At 37.4% G+C, this 19051-nt stretch overlaps 1 protein-coding gene across 1 annotated transcript; it reads right to left on the minus strand.

Moving 5' to 3' along the window:
- Positions 1-2870: 2870 nt before the first annotated feature.
- On the minus strand, positions 2871-4661 carry LOC138871927 (uncharacterized). The gene is made up of 3 exons (XM_070149851.1): positions 3873-4661; positions 3109-3714; positions 2871-2948 (listed from the first exon to the last, which is right to left on the minus strand). The coding sequence occupies exons 1-3, from the start codon at positions 4659-4661 to the stop codon at positions 2871-2873; spliced, it is 1473 nt and encodes a 490-aa protein (XP_070005952.1).
- Between the last annotated feature and the right edge of the window lie 14390 nt (positions 4662-19051).

A 19051-nucleotide genomic window follows, 5' to 3' on the forward strand; every position in this document is an offset into this window, starting at 1 on the left:
AGTCTACATTACCAAAGGCCCTAAAACTAATCACAAATCAGCCTGGTAACAAATCAAGCAAGGGCTGACAAAAGCCCAAAAATAATTAACAAGTCCGATTTGAACCAAGCAGAAATCCAAAGACAGGCGAAAATAAAATCCAATAAGGTACTAATCCTAATTACACGATTTTAAACAGCTAAAACCACTAATTAAAATTAAATAAAACTGATTCAAATCACAAGAAAATATGAAAACCAAAAAAATAAAATAAACAAAGGACAAGAAGAAAAAAAAGAAAGAAGGAAAGTACTGATGCAATCCGCCATGGACCGCTGAAGACGATGAACTTGGACAAATGCTCTTGGTCCGATCCGGGACAAACAAATCTCGACACGAGCCAAAATCGTCGTTAATTGATTGTTCTAAGCAAGAACAATCGCTTAACGAAAGTTCTGAGTCAAGTCGAGTCTTGAAACGTTATTTTCTTTCTGATTTTCAAATCTAGACTTGAAGTGAAGATTGGGGATTTTGGGGGGATTGGCACCAGATTAACATTTTGAAGGGGTATGGGAGTAGATAGTGAGAGTTTCAAAGTGATTCAGAGCTTTCTTCCTTTGAAAATGGTGGAACTTAGGGTTGCACTAAGGATGAGAGATGTAAAAGAGACAAGGAAGATGAGAGATGGGGAACAGAACTGGCCTTGTCTTTGAAGGGAATTCAGACATATTAATTGTAATGAGGGGCGGAACTCTAACCATTGGATTATGGACGATGGATGGCCAGGATCTCTTTGGCGTTACCAAACTCAGAACGACAACGTTCCGTTTAAGAAAAAAGGGGGGAAGAATTTGGACCGGGCATATATGGGATTTGGGCCTGGGCTGAACCAGATTCAGGGGGGAAGCGTTGGGCCTATTCAGAGGGACTTGATTTTAGCCCACATGAGATCCCCGCATTTCTCTTTTCTTTTCCAAGTCAATTCTTTTCCTTCTTCTTTCTTCTTTTCCTTTTATTTCTTTCTCAATACTAAAAATTCTAAATTAAGTTATAAAACCAAATTAACCCATCAAAAATATTAATTAATCCAAAATAATTACCACAAATAATAAATTGAAGAAAAACTAATCAAAATCAACATTAAAATTAAAAGGTACAAAATAACTTCCTTTTTTTATAAAACAACTTAATTAATTAATTAATCCTATCATGTTAAATTAAATCCTAAATGCAAATGCACATATTTTTGTATTTTCTATAAATTAAATAAATTAGACATGCACACAAAATGCAAACAAACACAAAAATCATGCAATAATTCCTAAAAATTAAATAATTAAAAGAAAAGTCCTAATTTTTGGAAATTCTGTAGGAGTAATTCATGCGAGGCAAAAATCATACGCTCAAAGACTCATTACTCGTCGATGTATTTAAAATTTTATTTTTTCTACTATTTAAAATAATTATTATTTGTATTTGTAAGAATGAGTCATGTGGATATTTGGAACATCAAGAAAAAGCCTTCCCGGACAAAGCGTTGATAGTAATCAATGATTTCAAGTCTAAATTAGATGTTGTCAATGTCAAAATCAGGATGTTGAATATGTTGTTGGATGCGTGCAAGCTTGAAAGAAACAAATTGATGGAAAAAGTTGATGTTTTGGAGGCTATAAATGATGTTGAAGTGAATAAAGCAAGGGAGATGGAAGTGAAAGTAATGCACATGAAGATGTTCATGATGGTTGCATTTGCAGTGTTAGTCGGATTTGTTGTGGCATTGATGATGAAATGAATTCAACATTTTGTTTAGTGCAGTAGGGTTTTGATGTAGTTAATTATTGTAAAATCCAGATTTTAATGAAATGTTTTTGTTGGTCAACTTGGTTGTAATCCAGATTTTCATGAATGAATTTTGTGCAGTGCACTATGGCATTTTGTGTAGTTCAGTATACCTTGAATTCTTCAGATTTGTTGTGTTAGTCAGTTGGTTGTAATCACTAAGTTAGTTCTTCATATGGCATGTTAATACCTAGTTCAATAGAATAACGTGGATTTTAACAGAAAAAACTAGGCAGTTATGGATCTAATGCAGTAAAAAAACTAGGCAGTTATTGCTTAATACAGAGTAAAAAACTGGGCAGTTATTGCTTAATACAGAGTAAAAAACTGGCCAGTTATTGCTTAATGGAGAGTAAAACATACCCTAATGCAGTAAAAAATGGGCAATTCACTAACAATAAAAAATCAAAACATATCACCAATGCAGTAAAACCTGGACAGTTATCACCAATGCAATAAAATCTGGAGAGTTATCACCAATGTAGTAATTACATATCAGAAGTACCGCCAATGCAGTAATTACATATCACCAAAAATAGTAAAGTTAGTAGGTGAAACTGAAGATTGGATATCAAACTATAACATTCAATTCAGTTACCAATACCAATATTAACATAACATTAAATAGGAGACTGTCATTAAGTTTGCAGTAATTACATCGTAAAATATTCACAAAACTACATAGAACTTGATCATTTTCCTTTTCTTATCTTCAACTTTCCAATCTTCTGTTGTTTTTGTTTTTCTAACTGATTTGAAGTTATAGCTGCTTTACCCTTCCACATGAGGCCTACTGGTGAATATGGAAGGTCTGTGGGCTTACTAACACCAGTGTGATCACTAGTGAAGTTGATTGATCTTGTCCCAGCTGGTAAGTTTACTTGCTGCCTCAGTTGAAGTCTTGTCTTGACTTCTGATATCACTTTTGGCTTAACAACGACATCTTCATCATGTTCTATACTTGATTGACCAACTCTAGGTGTAGGCATGAAGCATAATCCATTTTCCTAACTTGGTTGAGTCATTTGTGGTGTTGAACAGTGTATTTCATCTTATGTTTCAGAATCTAACAAAGTTCTTGTCCTTTTCACAGGTTGTTTTCCCTTTCTTAGCTGCTTTCCATTTGATTGCTATTAAAAAACAAGTTCAGCATATTAGAGAACATAAATAAGTAGCAATTCAGCATATGTGCAAATTATAGATTACCTGAGCACAAGTTTTTGCATTATGGTTTGGTTGACCACATTTGCCACAAGTTATGACTCTACCTTTTCTGGACTGTGATCACACTCTTTGCCTTTTAACTGCCTCATCCTTCTGCCTATCCCTCTTAACTTTTGGCCTGCCAGCCAACTTCACCAGCTCTGGGGGCTCCATTGCTTGTGAGGGGTCAATCTTCCAAAAATGTTCCCCTCTAACAGGTTGGAGCTTGTGTCTATAACTAAGTAGGAATGCCTCTTTACTGTACCTCCGGTGCATCTCTGTCAAAGGGTCACCCTTGTTGTGAAGTGCTCTAATAGCATGAGGGCATGGGATTCCCGTAAGGTCCCATTCTTTGTAGGTGCACTTCTTTATGCTTAAGTTGATACAATTCTTGTCAGACCCTTCACTATCTTCATATCCTCCTTCTCCATTGGAATGAACTTTACACACTTGAGCAATCTCCATGAATTCATTGTATAGTTCTAGGCTATTTGGACCGTACTCATTGCTCCATGTACTAGCTTCAGCTTCATGTTTTGTCATAATGTACATAACTTTGAGTCTTATGTCTTCCAACATCTTAATGATTGGCTTTTGCCCTACTTCCAGAATCCAAGAATTGAATAATTCAGTAAAATTGTTGTCAACTGACTGATTCTTGCAAACTGTATCTAGAGAAGCTTTGCACCATGACTCAGAAGTAGATGACAGAATTAAGTTAACAACAGAAAGAAAAAAAATTCAGAAGCAGAAACAGGACAGAATCAAGTTGACAACAGAAAGAAAAAACAATCAGAAGTAGAAACTGGACAGAATCAAGGTGATTCAGAAGTAAAAATTCAGAAAAATACCTTTTGCATGTCTGATATGAAGGTGATTCCTTCTCCTTCCTTAAGGTCTAGAGATCCCTGAAGCAATTGTAGGAACCAGTTCCAAGAATGCTTTCTTTCCTTATCAACAACTGCCCATGCCAAATGATAAAAATGGTTTTGTGCATCCTGTCCAACAACAACTAGCAATTGACCCTTGGCTTTCCCTTTTAGAAATGTGCCATCTACACCAATAAATGGTCTTAACCCTAACTTGAACCTCATCTTCATAGATTTGAAACAAACATACATCCTCAAAAATCTTCTTTTCCCATTTTCAAGTGCGTCTTTTGAAATGTTAATCACTACATCACTGCCTGAATTACTCTCCCTCAATTCAATGGCATAAGAATCAAGTTTGTTGTATTCATATGCAAAACACCTATCTAAGGTCTCCAATATCATTCTTTTTGACCTCTTACACTTTCCATGACTCACATTTAACTCAAAAATCCTTTTCAAATCAAGTACCATCTCCCTTACCTTATACTTAGGATTATCTTGTAGCTTTTCCTTAAAGTAATGTGCAATGGTATTGAAATCAATAATACTATTATCATATGCTATGCCACAATTATGTTCTGACTCTAATGTTTTTACAGTAACCCTTGCATTACCATCTTTGGATATTAAACAAAGAAAGGGACAGCCCACAATACATCTATACCTAACCTTCCTTTTGCCACTCTTCTTCAATTTTAAGACTTTCTTGTTAGCTAGAGCATACAACTTCATAAACTTCCTAGCTTTTGGTATGTCCTTAAAGGCCATGCCTTTATATATCTCCTTGTAATCATTCAGATTCTCAGCTATGTCTTTTTTTTAGTTTTGAGCAAATGTAATTCTTCAGAATCACATCCCTCAGAATCATAACTAGAGTCAGACCCTAATTCACTCAAGCTGCATGTCTGTACCAACCTCATCTAAACAAGGATATAATTCACTATAATCAACAATATTGGGAATACACTCAATAAGGGGGTCAGATTTATCCACGTCATATATGTTCACTACATTATATTCATTAGAAAGCAAGAATGTCAACTTTCTAATCCTCACATCCCCTTGAACCTCATACAATTTACCATAAGGTCCAGCAACTATAAGTTGTTGAACCCCTAAAACCCTAGCTCAACTATGAATTCAAATTCTATATCTATATAAGAAAGCAAGTCTGAATCATACCCTGGTCAAGTGTGCAGTTTATTCTTTGTGTACACAACTTCAGGATGTGTAACCCATGAACCTTCATAATTGAATATTAAATCAACTAAGACCATCTCCAACAATCTAGTAAATATAACAAATAAGAATGGTTAGCAAACAGTAAAAGAACCGCTTTAATGTAGAAAGTAAAAAAAAGATGAATAAATATAGGCAGAAAATTACATGTGAGACAGAGGATCCCATGAATAAAGAAATACAATATGTAAAAAAGGATCCACAAAAAGTTCAGTTTATGGGCCACCCCTTCATAAAAAGCTGACAAAGAGAGCAAAGATGCAATAAAATCCAACCACCGAAATAGTTTAATGAAGCAATTTCATTCAAGGGTCCTACACTTAGGACCACCTTAGCTAATAAACAAAGAAAAAACAGTAAATCTCAGTCAACATCACAGAAAATCACCTCTGAGATAAAACCCTAGACTAGAAGACAGTAAATCCACCTTGATATATACCCACAACATGGAACCACTACAAATCGGGACCACCTCAAAACTGAAACATGCAATTACTACAAAAAGAAAAACTATAAAGTATTTACATAAAAATGAAGGATAAAGCTTAGATATTGTCCAAACCAAAACCCTAGACCACAAAATAAGAATAGTATAATAAGTAATCGGCAAAATCGATCAACAAATACTAAAATCAACCAGTATAATGAAGAAACGACTGACCTTTACACTAAGATCATATGAAATCGGTAGTTTGGAGTCACCAGTAATTCCAGTCTCTTAGAGCTTGGAGAGAGTGAAAAGAAAAGGGAAAATTGACCAAATGTCAATGACAGACCATATTTTAGAAAAGGGTTAGGGTCGGGAGGGTTGGGTAATGGGTTGGGTAGGATCCATTCTAAATGTAACTGGATAGTTTTGGTGTTGTTACGTGGCCTATCTGTTAAATCAAGGGTATATGTGTTTAATAGTATAACGTCAGGGGTTTGGTTGTCCTAATAGTATAATGAAGGGCTTTTTTAAACTATTGATGAACGTAGAAGGGCAAATCAGACCCTTTGTCGTTGAAAGAAAGAATAGGACATTAGAAGAAATGGCTAGGACTATGCTTCTTTCTAGTAAACTACCCTATAGTTTCTGGACAAAAGCTGTGAACACTGCATGCTACATCATAAATAGGTGCATGACTAGACCTTTTATTGAGAAGACTCCCTATGAGTTGCTTAAAGAGAGAAAGCCAAATATATCCTATCTTAAGGCATTTGGATGCAAGTATTTTGTGCAAAATAATGGTAAAGACTCCCTAGGTAAGTTTGATCCCAGAAGTGATAAGGGAGTATTTTTGGGATATTCTTCACATAGTAAAGCTTACAAGATTTATAACAAAAGAACTATGTGTGTAGAAGAAAGTTACATGTGGTTTTTGATGAAACTAACATTCTTTCTGAGAAGTAGGAACATGAAGATGAAGCAATTAGGCTGGTAAGAAACTCAAATGAAACCACAGGCTAGACTAAAGTTGCACCAGAGGTAGGAACATGAGATGGAATAGGTCCTTCTACCCAGGGAAACTTGACAAGGGGAACTGAACAAAGAGGAATTAATTCTCAAACCTTGAGGTAACCTATCCATGAACCTGTTTCTCAGTAACAAAATATTAAAGGAACATCTAGGGGAATCATCTGATTGTGAAACCTTACAAGTATCAAAGTTCTCATCGCATTGAGAACATAATTACTAATCCAACATCTAGAATCAAAACTAGATCTTCTTTGAAGAACCTTTGTGCTTTTGATGATTTTTTATTTCTTATTGAACCTAAAAATGTTGCTGAGGCTTTGCAGGATGCAGACTGGTGAATGTTATACAAGATGAAATCAATCAATTGAGAGAATTCAAGTTTGGCATCTGTTACCAAGACCCAAGGACAGATCAATAATTGACATAAAATGGGTCTTTAGAAACAAATTTAATGAAGACGGAACAGCTACAAGGAACAAGGCAAGATTGGTGGTTCAAAGATATAGTCAAGAGGAGGGTATAGACTATGATGAGACTTTTGCTCCAGTTTCAAGATTGGAAGCAATTAGACTCCTTATAACCTTTGCTGCTTACATGCAATTCACTTTTCATCAGATGGATATCAAGAGTGCCTTCCTTAATGGCTATCTAAAGGAAGAAGTGTTTGTCAAGCAACCTCCGGGCTTTAAAAGCAAGGAATGTTCTAATCATGTGTACAAGCTTGACAAGGCACTTTATAGGCTCAAGCAGGCTCCAAGAGCATGGTATGAAAGATTATCTAAATTCTTACTTAAGCATGGCTACAAGAGAGGTAAAATTGACAATACTTTGTTCTTGAATGAAAAAGGTAAAGATCTCTTGGTAGTTAAGATATATATTGATGATATAATCTTTGAAGCAACTATTGATAAGCTAAGTAAAGAATTTGCTAAGCTAATGGTAAGCGAATTTGAAATGAGTATGATGGGTGATCTTAATTTCTTCTTAGGCTTACAAATTAAACAAAATTCAAATGGAACTATGATCCATCAGCAGAAGTACGTAAAAGAGTTGATTAAAAGGTTTAAAATGGAAGATTCCAAAGAAATAAACACTCATATAGCAACAACCACAAAACTGGATGTAGATGAACCTGGTTCATCTATTGATCAGAAGTTGTATAGGAGAATGATTGGCTCTTTGTTGTATCTCACTACTAGTAGACCTGACATTATTTTCAATGTAGGCCTTTGTGCTAGATTTCAGGCAAATCCAAAAGAGCCTTACTTGACTGTTGTCAAGAGGATCTTGAGATACCTAAAAGGCACCATTGACATTTGTCTATGGTATCTAAAAGGTAGTAATTTTAACCTAGTGGAATATGCTAATGCTGATTATGCAGGTTTTCTTATGAATAGAAAGAGCACCTCAGGTATGACACACTTTCTTGGCTCATGTCTTATGTCTTCGGCCACCAAAAAGCAAAATTTTGTGGCCTTATCTACTGCTAAAGCTGTGTATGTTGTTGATGCCTCATGTTTTGCTCAATTGTTGTGGATCAAACAACAATTAATGGACTTTGGAATTAATGTAGATTGTATCCCCATCTTTTGTGATAACACTAGTGCAATTAGTATCAGTTCATCACAAGAGAACTAAGCACATAGATGTTAGGCATCATTTTTTGAAGGACAACTATGAGAAGGGTTTGATCATTGTGGAATTTTATGCTATTGACAAGTAAATAGCTGACATATTCACAAAAGAACTAAGTAGAGATCACTTTGAAAGGAACATGTTAGAATTAAGGATAATTAAGATCACATAAAAGGAACCAGTTCTAACTCAAAAATTGGTTAGAAAATTTGTGAATTTTTGTACATAATTAGATTAGATTTTGCTTAGTCTCATACTTTCATCAGTATACTCTTATGCCATGTGCTAAAATAACTCATTAATCTCTAATGATATTATCTCTATTTTCTTGAAAAATTCAAACTTACACAAGAGATTTCTCAGTGAAGAACCTGGTTTATCAAAGTTACTTCGTACATACTCCCTACTCTGCATATTTTGGAATATTTATAATTGGATTATAATCAAGAGGAGAGTCCCATTTAATCCAGAACTTTTTTGAACTTATCCGTTATGAAATGAACCAGTTTCATTCAAATAAAGTCCAAAATTACAATAAGTACCTAGATTCTAGGGACAGTCTTCAATGTCTTTTCAAACTGACTTCCAGTTTGATTAGACTTCTGAAAAGGATGTTGTTACCCAATTAAATTGATTAGGCCTTAGTTGTTTCTTCACTTTTTAATTTTCAAGCCGTTAGAAATTCTCCTTATCTTCTCTCATCTTTCAAACATACACAAACTCATCTTCTCTCATACCCAAACACAGAAATGGAAAACCTCTCTGAAAATCCCTTATAACTACCCAAGGAAACTACACTCACACCTTCAACCACACCTATCTCTAAGAAAGGAAGGGTAAAATGATGGCTCGCAAGGTTGTCGTTGGTGGAGAACAAATCAAGAAAATTAATGAATAATTGAAAGCGAGTGGGGAAGAAAAACCTCAGAAATCTAATGAATCATTCAAGTCTGCTACTAAGGGGGAAGAAACTATTTCTTCTGAGACAGAGCATGTAACATCTAACACTAAAATTACTTCTGAAATTATCTCTGAGGTTGCTACAAATCTAGAAAATAGGTTTGTTATGGTAGGAAGTGTGGTTGGGGTTGAAACAACTAAGTATGGGAAAATTGGTGGTAAAAATAAAAAAGAGAAAAGAAAAGGAGAGTGGGGGTATTCGAGATACTATGAGGGGAGTGGGAAAAGGAGTGGCTGAATCTTCACCCACTCCCGTTGGTTTGACTGAAGAAACAGGTGTTATGGTAGTATGGAGTGAGGAATCTGCTGGAGAAAAAAAATGTGAGAGAAACACGGGGAAGTGGGTCTGGAGAAGCTGCTGAGGGATTGGTTAGATTAGGGAAGAATGTTCAAGCATCTATTCCATCTGAGAAGGAACCCTTTTCAGACCTACTGAAAAAGGTGTCTGACAGTTACAATCCTAAAAAGAAAAGGAGTTCAGGAGTCAAAGTCCCTGGTACTGCTAGGGAAAACAAGAAAAGAAAGTTTGTTTCATCTATCCCTGTAGAGACTCTTCTTACAAAAGGAAGAGCTACAAGGGGTCAGATGAAGCAAAGTGACGCTGAACTGGAAAAGGCCTTAGAAGAAAGTAAGAAGAAAGTCGTTGCAAAAGGAAAGAAGAAGGTGGTTGAACCTAATTTTTCGTGATGAAGAGGAGGCAGAAGAAATGGAGGTTGTAACTCCAACATCAAATAAAGCCAAGACTTCCACAAAGAAGTCTATTTCAAAAACAATGTCTGCGGAGCCCTCTACTTTGGCTAAAAGAACCAGGTCTGCATTGAAATCTAGAAAAGTGAAAGCAGTGGAAGAAGAAGAAGAAGAAGAAGAAGAAGAAGAAGAAGAAGAAGAAGAGGAAGAAGAGGAAGAAGAGGAAGAAGAGGAAGAAGAGGAAGAAGAGGAAGAAGAGGAAGAAGAAGAGGAAGAGGAAGAAGAAGAGGAAGAAGAAGAAGAAGAGGAAGAGGAAGAGGAAGAAGAAGACGAAGAAGAAGAAGAAGAAGAAGAAGAAGAAGAATCTGATGCTGAGAAGGACAAGATGGTTAAGTTTGGAAGAGAACCATCTTGAAAAGTAGACTCCTCAGGGACTTGGAGGAGAAAGGTATGTCGATGCTGCTGGAGAAGTTACAATTGCAGGGTTGGAAGGACATGGTCCTTCAGATGGATGGAAAGCTTGCCAGAACTGAGATTATGGAGTTCATGGTAAACTGTGAGATAAAAAATGGTAGAGTCACCAGTGTGGTGAAGGGGGTGACGGTGACTTTTGATGATAAAGAACTGGGAGAGATCTTAGGTGTACCTGCTGAAGAGTACAATGATTACAAGAAGCTCAAATGGCCAAGTCTAGAGAATCTCCCTACCTTCTTTGCCATTACAAGGAAGTTTGGTGACAATGAAGAAGCGCTTGAGCCCAAGGCCATATACAAAAGTGAGATGAAGTCACCCCACAAAGTGCTATTCGAATTTGTTAACAAAGTTGTGATGCCTTGGTAGGAAAGGAGGCACATTGCTACATTCATGGAGCTGGTCCTTATGGAATGTTTAGACAGTGGGAGGAAAATCAATTGGCCTAGATTTATCATCCAGCTTTTTGATAGGGTACTGATTGTCACCAAAACTTATGCTCATACCCTATGGTTTTATTCTCATGGTTGTACTTGCACACATCAAGGTACCCTAATGGGAAGTTGGTACAAGCAAGGATCACTTTAGGGCAAACACTTTAACTGCTTGTGACTATGAAGTCAACACCACTACCAAAGAACCTGGCTTATCAAAAAAGGTACCTATGAATAGCAAAGTGCGAGCTTGGTGCAAGAAAGTGGGGCTAAGGATGCAGAAATTGAAAGGCTGAAGAAGAGATTGGCAAAAGTGGAAACTTGGATGCTCATGAAGAAGAGGTTGGTAGAACTAGGAACGATGATCTCAGAGCTGAGATGGTTAAGGATAATGAGAAGAATGATGGAATTCTTCATGATATGCTGAAACTGCTTCAAGCCAAGAACCAAGAACCTGGTCCTTCCCAGCCTTGAGACCTCCTAGCCTAGTTAGACCAACTAGTGACCCGGATGGGATTTTTTTTATTCTTTTTGCTCATGATCCAGTGTTTTTATTTCTTTTTATGCATTGTAGATGACAAGTATCAATGACAATTGACTGTGTTTGTGCTCTAACTGTTTGTTGATGCTTCTTAGATGGCTAATATTATTAGATTGATAAATGATGCTCGATTCTATAATTGTATTTGATGTAGCCCCTATGGCCATGAGTAATTTCTATTAAAATCTGGTTATCTAACATAATTATGCAACTTTTCGATGATGCCAAAAGGGGGAAATTAGGTTGTGCTTTTACTTTGGACTGTGATGTTTATAACCTAATGAACCTGGTCCTTGATAATTTGTGATTTTAAAATATAAAGTATTCTAACATTGTGTTGATGTGAAGTTGAGTTGAAACAGGGCCTACACTTATAAAAAGCACAGAGTTTGTCATCATCAAAAAGGGGGAATTTGTTGGCCAAAATGAAGTTTGTTTTGATGATTAACAAAAGAACTTAAGCATGAACCAGGTCTATACACAGTGCACATAGACACGGGCAGATTCGAGCATAAGGGATAGACGTGAAGGAGATAAACTTAAGTTGGTATATTTGATATCTCCTGAAGAAAAAAAAAGGTTGCATAAATGATAAGGAGAAGGACTCCTTACTCAAAGAGAACTTTATCCAAGATAATTGAGGAGTTAGAAGTTGAAGATAAATAGAACTCTTCCAACAATGAAGAGTATAATATTGAAACTCTAGTTATTTCCTATTCTACTAACTCTATATAGTTCAGGATGTTCTCACTTTATAGGTACGCACAAAATTTGAAGTTAAACGCGAGTTGAGAGCAAAATAGCAAGGCATTTTGCAAGAAATTCTTGTGTGATTCAAGTGTTCGAACTTGAAGCTACATGAACCAGATAGAAGAACGAGTTCCTAGTGTCTGTCTTTTTTTCTAGTCCCATTATAGTAGAGGTTTTCAAATTGCACCTTTCAGCTTTATCTAGAAGTAATTGTATTAGGTACTCCGAGTATTCAAGTAAGAGTTAACTTGAAGTTGTCGCAACAGTTAAAGGCTGGTTGCCACAACGGGATTAGAGGTAATCCTTAGGTTTACAAAGAGTTTTTGTAAATATTGTTTTGGCTAAGTAATTTAGTGAAGTGTTGGGGAAAATCCTACTGAGTAGTAGGTCGTGATTTTTTTACCTTTTGAGCCGGGTGTTTTTCACGTAAAAATACTTGTGTTCTTTATTTTCCGCATTTATTAATTCTGCAATAGTAGTATAAGGAACACATAGAAGAATCAGGTCCTTCATAATCTGTGCAAGCGAAAAATTGGACACCATAAAAATCACCCTCTTCTTATGTGGCATTGAAGTATAAAATATCAAATACGGTACATGACATCCTCATCAATCTTCCCGTTACCTTGTATTATAGATCCAAGGTATTTGAAACTACCTCTCTTGGGGACAACTTGTGTATCAAGTGTCACCTCCAAGTCCGCTTCCTAGGTAAGGTTGTTGAACTTGCACTCTAAATATTCCGTCTTGGTCTCGCTCAACTTGAAACCCTTAGACTCTAGGATCTGCCTCCAAACCTCCAGTCTCTCATTAACACCACCCCGCATCTCGTCAATCTGAACTATGTCATTAGCATATAACATACACCATGACAACTCTCCTTGAATGTGTCGCGTCAATACGATCTTCGCCAAGGAAAATAGAAATGGGCTAAGAGTTGATCCCTGGTGCAAATCACAATTGAAAAGTGTTTTGAGTCTCCTCCCGCCATCTTAACCTAAGTCTTAGCTTCATCATACATATCCTTAATCACCCTAATATTGACTACTAGGACCCCTTTAGCTTCCAAGAATCTCCAAAGCACCTCTCTTGGGACCTTGTCATAAGTTTTTTCTAGGTCAATGAATACCATATGCAAGTCCTTCTTCATCTTCCTATACCGCTCCACCAATCTTATCACCAGATGAATAACTTCCATAATCGAATGCCCCAGCATAAAATCGAACCGGTTCTCTAAAATGTACACACTGCTCTTTACCGTCACTCCAACCACTCTCTCCCAAACTTTTATAGAATGGTTAAGCAGCTTAAAACAACAAAAATAACAACAACCTAGTAAAATTCTACTAGTGGGGTCTAGGAAGGGTAGTGTGTACGTGTAACGATCCGATCTATCATTTTGAACTCTAAAGTGTTGTTCAGCAGTTTCAGGACATGAGCAGCTTCACTTCAGGTATTATGACTTGTACGCGTGGTCGGAATTGAATTTTGGGAAGTTCAAAGTGGATTTGGAAAGAAAATTCTCATTTTCGAAGCTTTAAGTTGAAAGAATTGAGTAAAGGTTGATTTATGAGTAAACGACCTTGGAATCGGGATTTGAAGGTTCCAACAGGTATGTGTGATGATTTTAGACTTAGGCGTATGTCCGGATTGGGTTTTAGATGACCCGAGAGCGTTTCGACGCCTATTGTGGAAGTTGGCATTTTGGAAGAATTCCATAAATTTGGGTTGAAGTAAATTTCAATGCTATCGATGTCCGATTGGGATTCCTAGTTTGAGAATAGTTTCGTATGGTGATTTTGGTATTGGGAGTGCAATCGAAAGTGGATTTGGAGGCCCGTAGGTCAATTTGGGGTCATTTGGCTAAAGTTAGAAATTTGAAGGTTTTTGGAGAAGTTTGACCGGAAGTGTACTTTTGATATCAGGGTTGGATTTCAATTTCGGAAGTTGGAGTAGGTGCGTAATGTCAAATATGACTTGTGTGCAAAATTTTAGGTCAATCAGACGTAATTTGATACGTTTCAGCATCGAATGAAGAAATTTGAAGTTTTAAAGTTCATCAAGTTCGAAATGGAGTGTGATTCGTGATTTTAGCGTTGTTTGATGTGATTTGAGGCCTCGAGAAGGTCTACATTATGGTTTGGGATTGGCTGGTATGATTGGTCGGGGTCCCGGGGGCCTCAGGTGGATTTCGGGTGGTAAACGGATCGAATTTGGACTTGGAGGAAGGGCTGAAGTAGTTGGGCTTCTGGTGTAACCGCACCTGCGAGGTTTGGCCGAAAGTGCAGCACTGCAGAAGCGACCACAAAGGTCGTAGGTGCGATCGAGTCTAGGAGAGCTGGGACCGCAGATACGGGTACACCGCTGCAAAAGCGGGACCGCACATGTGGAAGGAAGGGCGTAGAAGCAGAAGTTGAGGGGCTGGAGGAGGACCGCAGAAGCGGATTATAGGCGGCACCTGTAGAACCACAGAAGCGGCCAATTGACCGCAGGTGCAAAAATGATGGAGGTAATGAGGTTCTTTAAATCGGGGGTTTGGCTCATTTCAACTCCATTTCTTCCATGGGAGCCGAATTTAGAGCAACTTTGAGGTGCCATTTTCACCACCAAGCATGAGGTAAGTGGTTTATACTCGTTTGAATTAAATACATCGATTATGTATATGTTTTAACATGGAAATTAGTAGAAAGTTGAGATTTTGGGGAAAACCTAGAAAATTGGTATTCTTGGATTTCGACCACGATTTTGGACATGAAATTTAGAGTAAATTATATATTTGAGTTCGTGAGATTATGGGTAAACATTGTCTTCGAAAAATTTCAAAATCTGGGCACTTGGGCATGAGGGAATTTTGTCAACTTTTCGATCGGGGTTAATTATTATAAATTGGATTATTATGAGTAATCAAGCATATATTAATGGTTTACATATTTTTTGGAGCATTGTGCATCGATTTGAGTTTTCGAAAGGGCTTGGAAGCCAATTATGGAACTTCGGAGCGAGGTGAGTCTCCTTTCTAACCTTGTAAGAGGGGAATTTTCCCCATAGGTGAATTAATCAGATATGTGCTTCTATTTGTGGGGGGCTACATACGCATGAGGTGACGAGAGTCCGTGCGTAGCTACTATTATGCTAAGTCAGGGTAGTCTAGGACCCAAAAGAATACTTTACTTGTAATAATTGCAACCTTGTTGTCAAAAGTCTAAATTGTTTTAATCATATCGAAGTGGTAAATGATTTTTCTAAGAGAGTTAAACTTCGTTTTCTCCACTTGTAAAAGTGAAATTTGCCTTTTCTTGGTTAATTGATCCTTGATGAATTCTTGATTGACTGTTTGAATGGGTACATCTATTAAGGATCGGGCTGAATGCCTCGATAGATTAAATAGATGCATCTATGGTTCGCGTCATTCGACCCTCTGGCAGTGCACAGTTTAAATATTGTTGGATCGGGTCGTACGACCTCGGCATGATTTTCACATGCTTGTATTCGCTTGACTTGCAGTTTTAAATGATGATATTGCCTCCCTGGCTTGAAATAAATGTATAAATGATGAATATGAATTTGAAAATGAATTTGGGAATTCCTCATTAATGAAAGAACTGTTTACTTGTTTCATGCTATTGAGTTACAACCATTTTTATAAAATCCTCGATTTATTATATTATTGGTATATCATTATTGGACCACTAGCAAGTATCGAAATCGATCTTTCTTCTCTACTTCTTCGAGATTAGATGAGATACTTAATGGGTACACGTTATTTTTGTACTCATTCTACACTTGTTGTGCATTTTTATTGCACAGACACATGCATATCTAGTGGCTTAGTTTGACGCAGCAACATGGTTGATACGGAGACTTAGGTGAGCTGCACCTCTCGAGATGACCCGCGGCCAGCAGAGTCTCCTTCAGAGTATTGTAGTTCTTTTCAGTCCAATTGTATTCCAGACAGTTATCGTGATGTACTTTATTTCTTGGAAATTGCTCAAGCACTTGTGACACCGGGTTCTGGGATGGTTATGGGATTATTCAATATTAAGTTTATTAAGGACAACATTATTATTTCAGTGAATTTCATTATTTATTGTTTAATGTATAAAAGAAATGATTTCAATAAATACTAAAATGGGAATTTAGTTAACTTCTTGGTGTTGGCTTGCCTGACAGTGGTGTCTGGTGCCATCACGACACTTAGTGGATTTTGGGTCGTGACAACATAATATCAGAGCACTAGGTTCACTTAGGTCTCACGAGTCACAAGCAAGTCTAGTAAAGTCTTGCGGATGGGTATGGAGACGTCTGTACTTATCTTCGAGAGGCTACTAGGCTGTTAGGAGTACTTCTCTTCTTGATTCCTCATCGTGCAGTTTGATTCCTTTGAGGTTTATGCCTTTATTTCTTTCCTACTCAATCTTATGCGACATGAAGCGCTTATTATAAATCAGGAATTGAGGAATTTTAATGGTACTACAGACATGGTGCGGGATGTTGCTCCCCGTGGGGTTGTTTGGTCCATTGTCATCGCCTTGTGGAAGGATAATTCTATCATTTCAGTTAAGTAACTGTAATTCTGAGAGCTTTGAGGCTATACACATGTTGCTATGATGCTCATGAATGGTTATTGCACGGTATTGATGTGATGCTGGGATGTTTGTCCATGCATGGAAGCAATGTATGACTTGGAAAGAGGTTTTCTCAATGCAAGATTTAGAGATTCGGTACTATATTTTCGGTGAAGGAAAGTCAATCAGACTATAAATGATCAGATTTGGGTTGATAGAGTAACGAGACTCGGTGTTCTCGAGTGTGGTGGAATTTTCATCTACGGCGTGGTGTCGTCGTCCTTGATAATATGTTAAGTTTGTCGGTGTTATTATCTTCTACAAATCGCCTGTGGGGCATAATATTATGAGATAGTATTGAAGAAGCGGTTGTCAGGGATTGCAGGGTGCGGTGGTTCAGGATTGAATCGATATTTCTAATGTCGATGGCTCGAGAAAAGATGATCTTCGAAAAGGTTTAAAGTTAGTAGCGGTCTATTGGTTCAAGTGCTACCGAGTTAATTTTTGATCTAAGGCATCAACTGAGCAGCAAAGGAGGAGGAAGGACATGTGGGAAGCGTCATGCGGTGGTTAAACTATTGGAAAGCCAGGTGTAAGAAGCAGAGGTCGAGTAGTTTCTTAAAAGAAGTGAGTTTGCCCAAAGTGGGAAAGTAGCATGTGAGTTCAATGAAAGGATAACTACACCCCCCCTTAAGAAAAGTTTGGAGTGATTTGGAAATTTTAATGGATGGTGATTAGGTCTATGGGCTTAATTTGAATTATTTCCTATTATACAGCAGGAGGTAGGATGCAACAAAAAGGAGTTGCTTGATATGGAGAAGGATACAACATGACCTCGAATTGGAAGGTATTGTCGCATATTTAGTTGATGTCCATGAGGAGTGAACGGACTTGTGCAGCTAGTGAATGAGCATAGGCTCAGGATGGGTTACTGATTTTGTAGTAATTGTGCATTGCAGCGTTGTTGGGAGATGTCGGCGCGTAATTTCCACATGTGGGTTATCTCTTGTGAGAAGATCAGCGGTCTTGTGATTGGCGAAGCTTCTGCGAAAAAGCCTACTGGTTATCTAGTAAGAAGTCGAATATGTGAGTGTTGCTAGAGATTCAGAGTGTTCATGAAATGCTAACGGAAGGATTTCGAGGAATTTGGTGGTTGATTGCGCAAGGTTATGTCAATGAGAGATAAAGAATCTTGGTGGATTCCAGAGTTGTGTAATAGTAGCTCCAAGCTAAATAGGAGAGTTCCACCGCCTACAATTGGGTTGCATGGTTAACTACTTGTGAGGTTTCTAGCTATATGCATAAGGGCAAGTTATTTCCGTTAAGGGAAAAGAATATAAGTGGTAATTTAAGCAAATGGTTCGAGAGATGTGTGCCATAAATGGCCTTATCAATTATGTTCAGGCTTGGGGAAGGTTCAGGATTTATGGTTCATGTAGATACGGGTTGCAAGGAAAGTGACTCGGTCAGGTGCTTCATTAAGAGGGTGTTCATGTGCTAGAAGAGTCTTGGAGTTGATTATATTCAGGACCAAGTCAGAGTGGGTGACTCTTAATAATGGTCCTAGTGGATATAAAGGTTAAGGATGGTGCCTAAGGATTTCGAGTCCATAAGTATGGTTAAGAATCGAGCTTTGCAGCGGATTATGAAAAGAGGCTCGGAAGGTTCTATGATATCTTCGGCTTGTAGTATAGCTTTTGGAGGAATGATAGAGAATGACTTTGGATTCATAAAGGAATTTTCAGAATGGGTATATCAGATGAAGATATGAATATGCGCACAAGGAGGGTATGAGACGGTTTGTGGGATTTGAGACAGCATGGTCTCGTGATACAAGGCCACTCGGGAGGAGTGCAGATTGAGTTTGTTATGTGTTGAATGGAGTTATTATTATTTCTGAGGAGATTAAAGATAAATTAGAAGAAGTTAGATTGGTTAGCCATGATTGAATTGGCATATTGGTGGCAGTGATCAGTTCCTTCAGCGTGATTGAGTTATGCATGTGATTTGTGACGGTACGTGTGAGGCTTGACAGTTTTCGTAATTGATTTTATTTGGGAGTATTCAAGTGCTATGGCATGTTATATATAGGCAGATCCTAAAAGGGTTATGGTGGTTTAGACCACTAATTGAGGATTTGAATGTTCTACAGTTATGATTTACTCGTGTGTTGCTATGGCTCTCTTGGAATGAGATGAGTAAAAGGTTCCTATATGTTGACGTGTTTACCCTATTAATGGTTCAGGAATTATGATAAAATTCTTATGCTGTCACATATTGTCATGTTAGGTGCAGTGAGTGGTATGAAAATTGAAAGTGATTAATCGAGGTTGCGGTTTAGTGTTGGCAAGGATGTCACGAGCTCGGATGAGTAGGAAAAAGGATTTGAATGTTATAGTAAGCTGGTATTATCTTCA

This window comes from Nicotiana sylvestris, chromosome 6, assembly GCF_000393655.2.
Source record: "Nicotiana sylvestris chromosome 6, ASM39365v2, whole genome shotgun sequence".
Classification (NCBI taxonomy): Eukaryota; Viridiplantae; Streptophyta; class Magnoliopsida; order Solanales; family Solanaceae; genus Nicotiana; species Nicotiana sylvestris.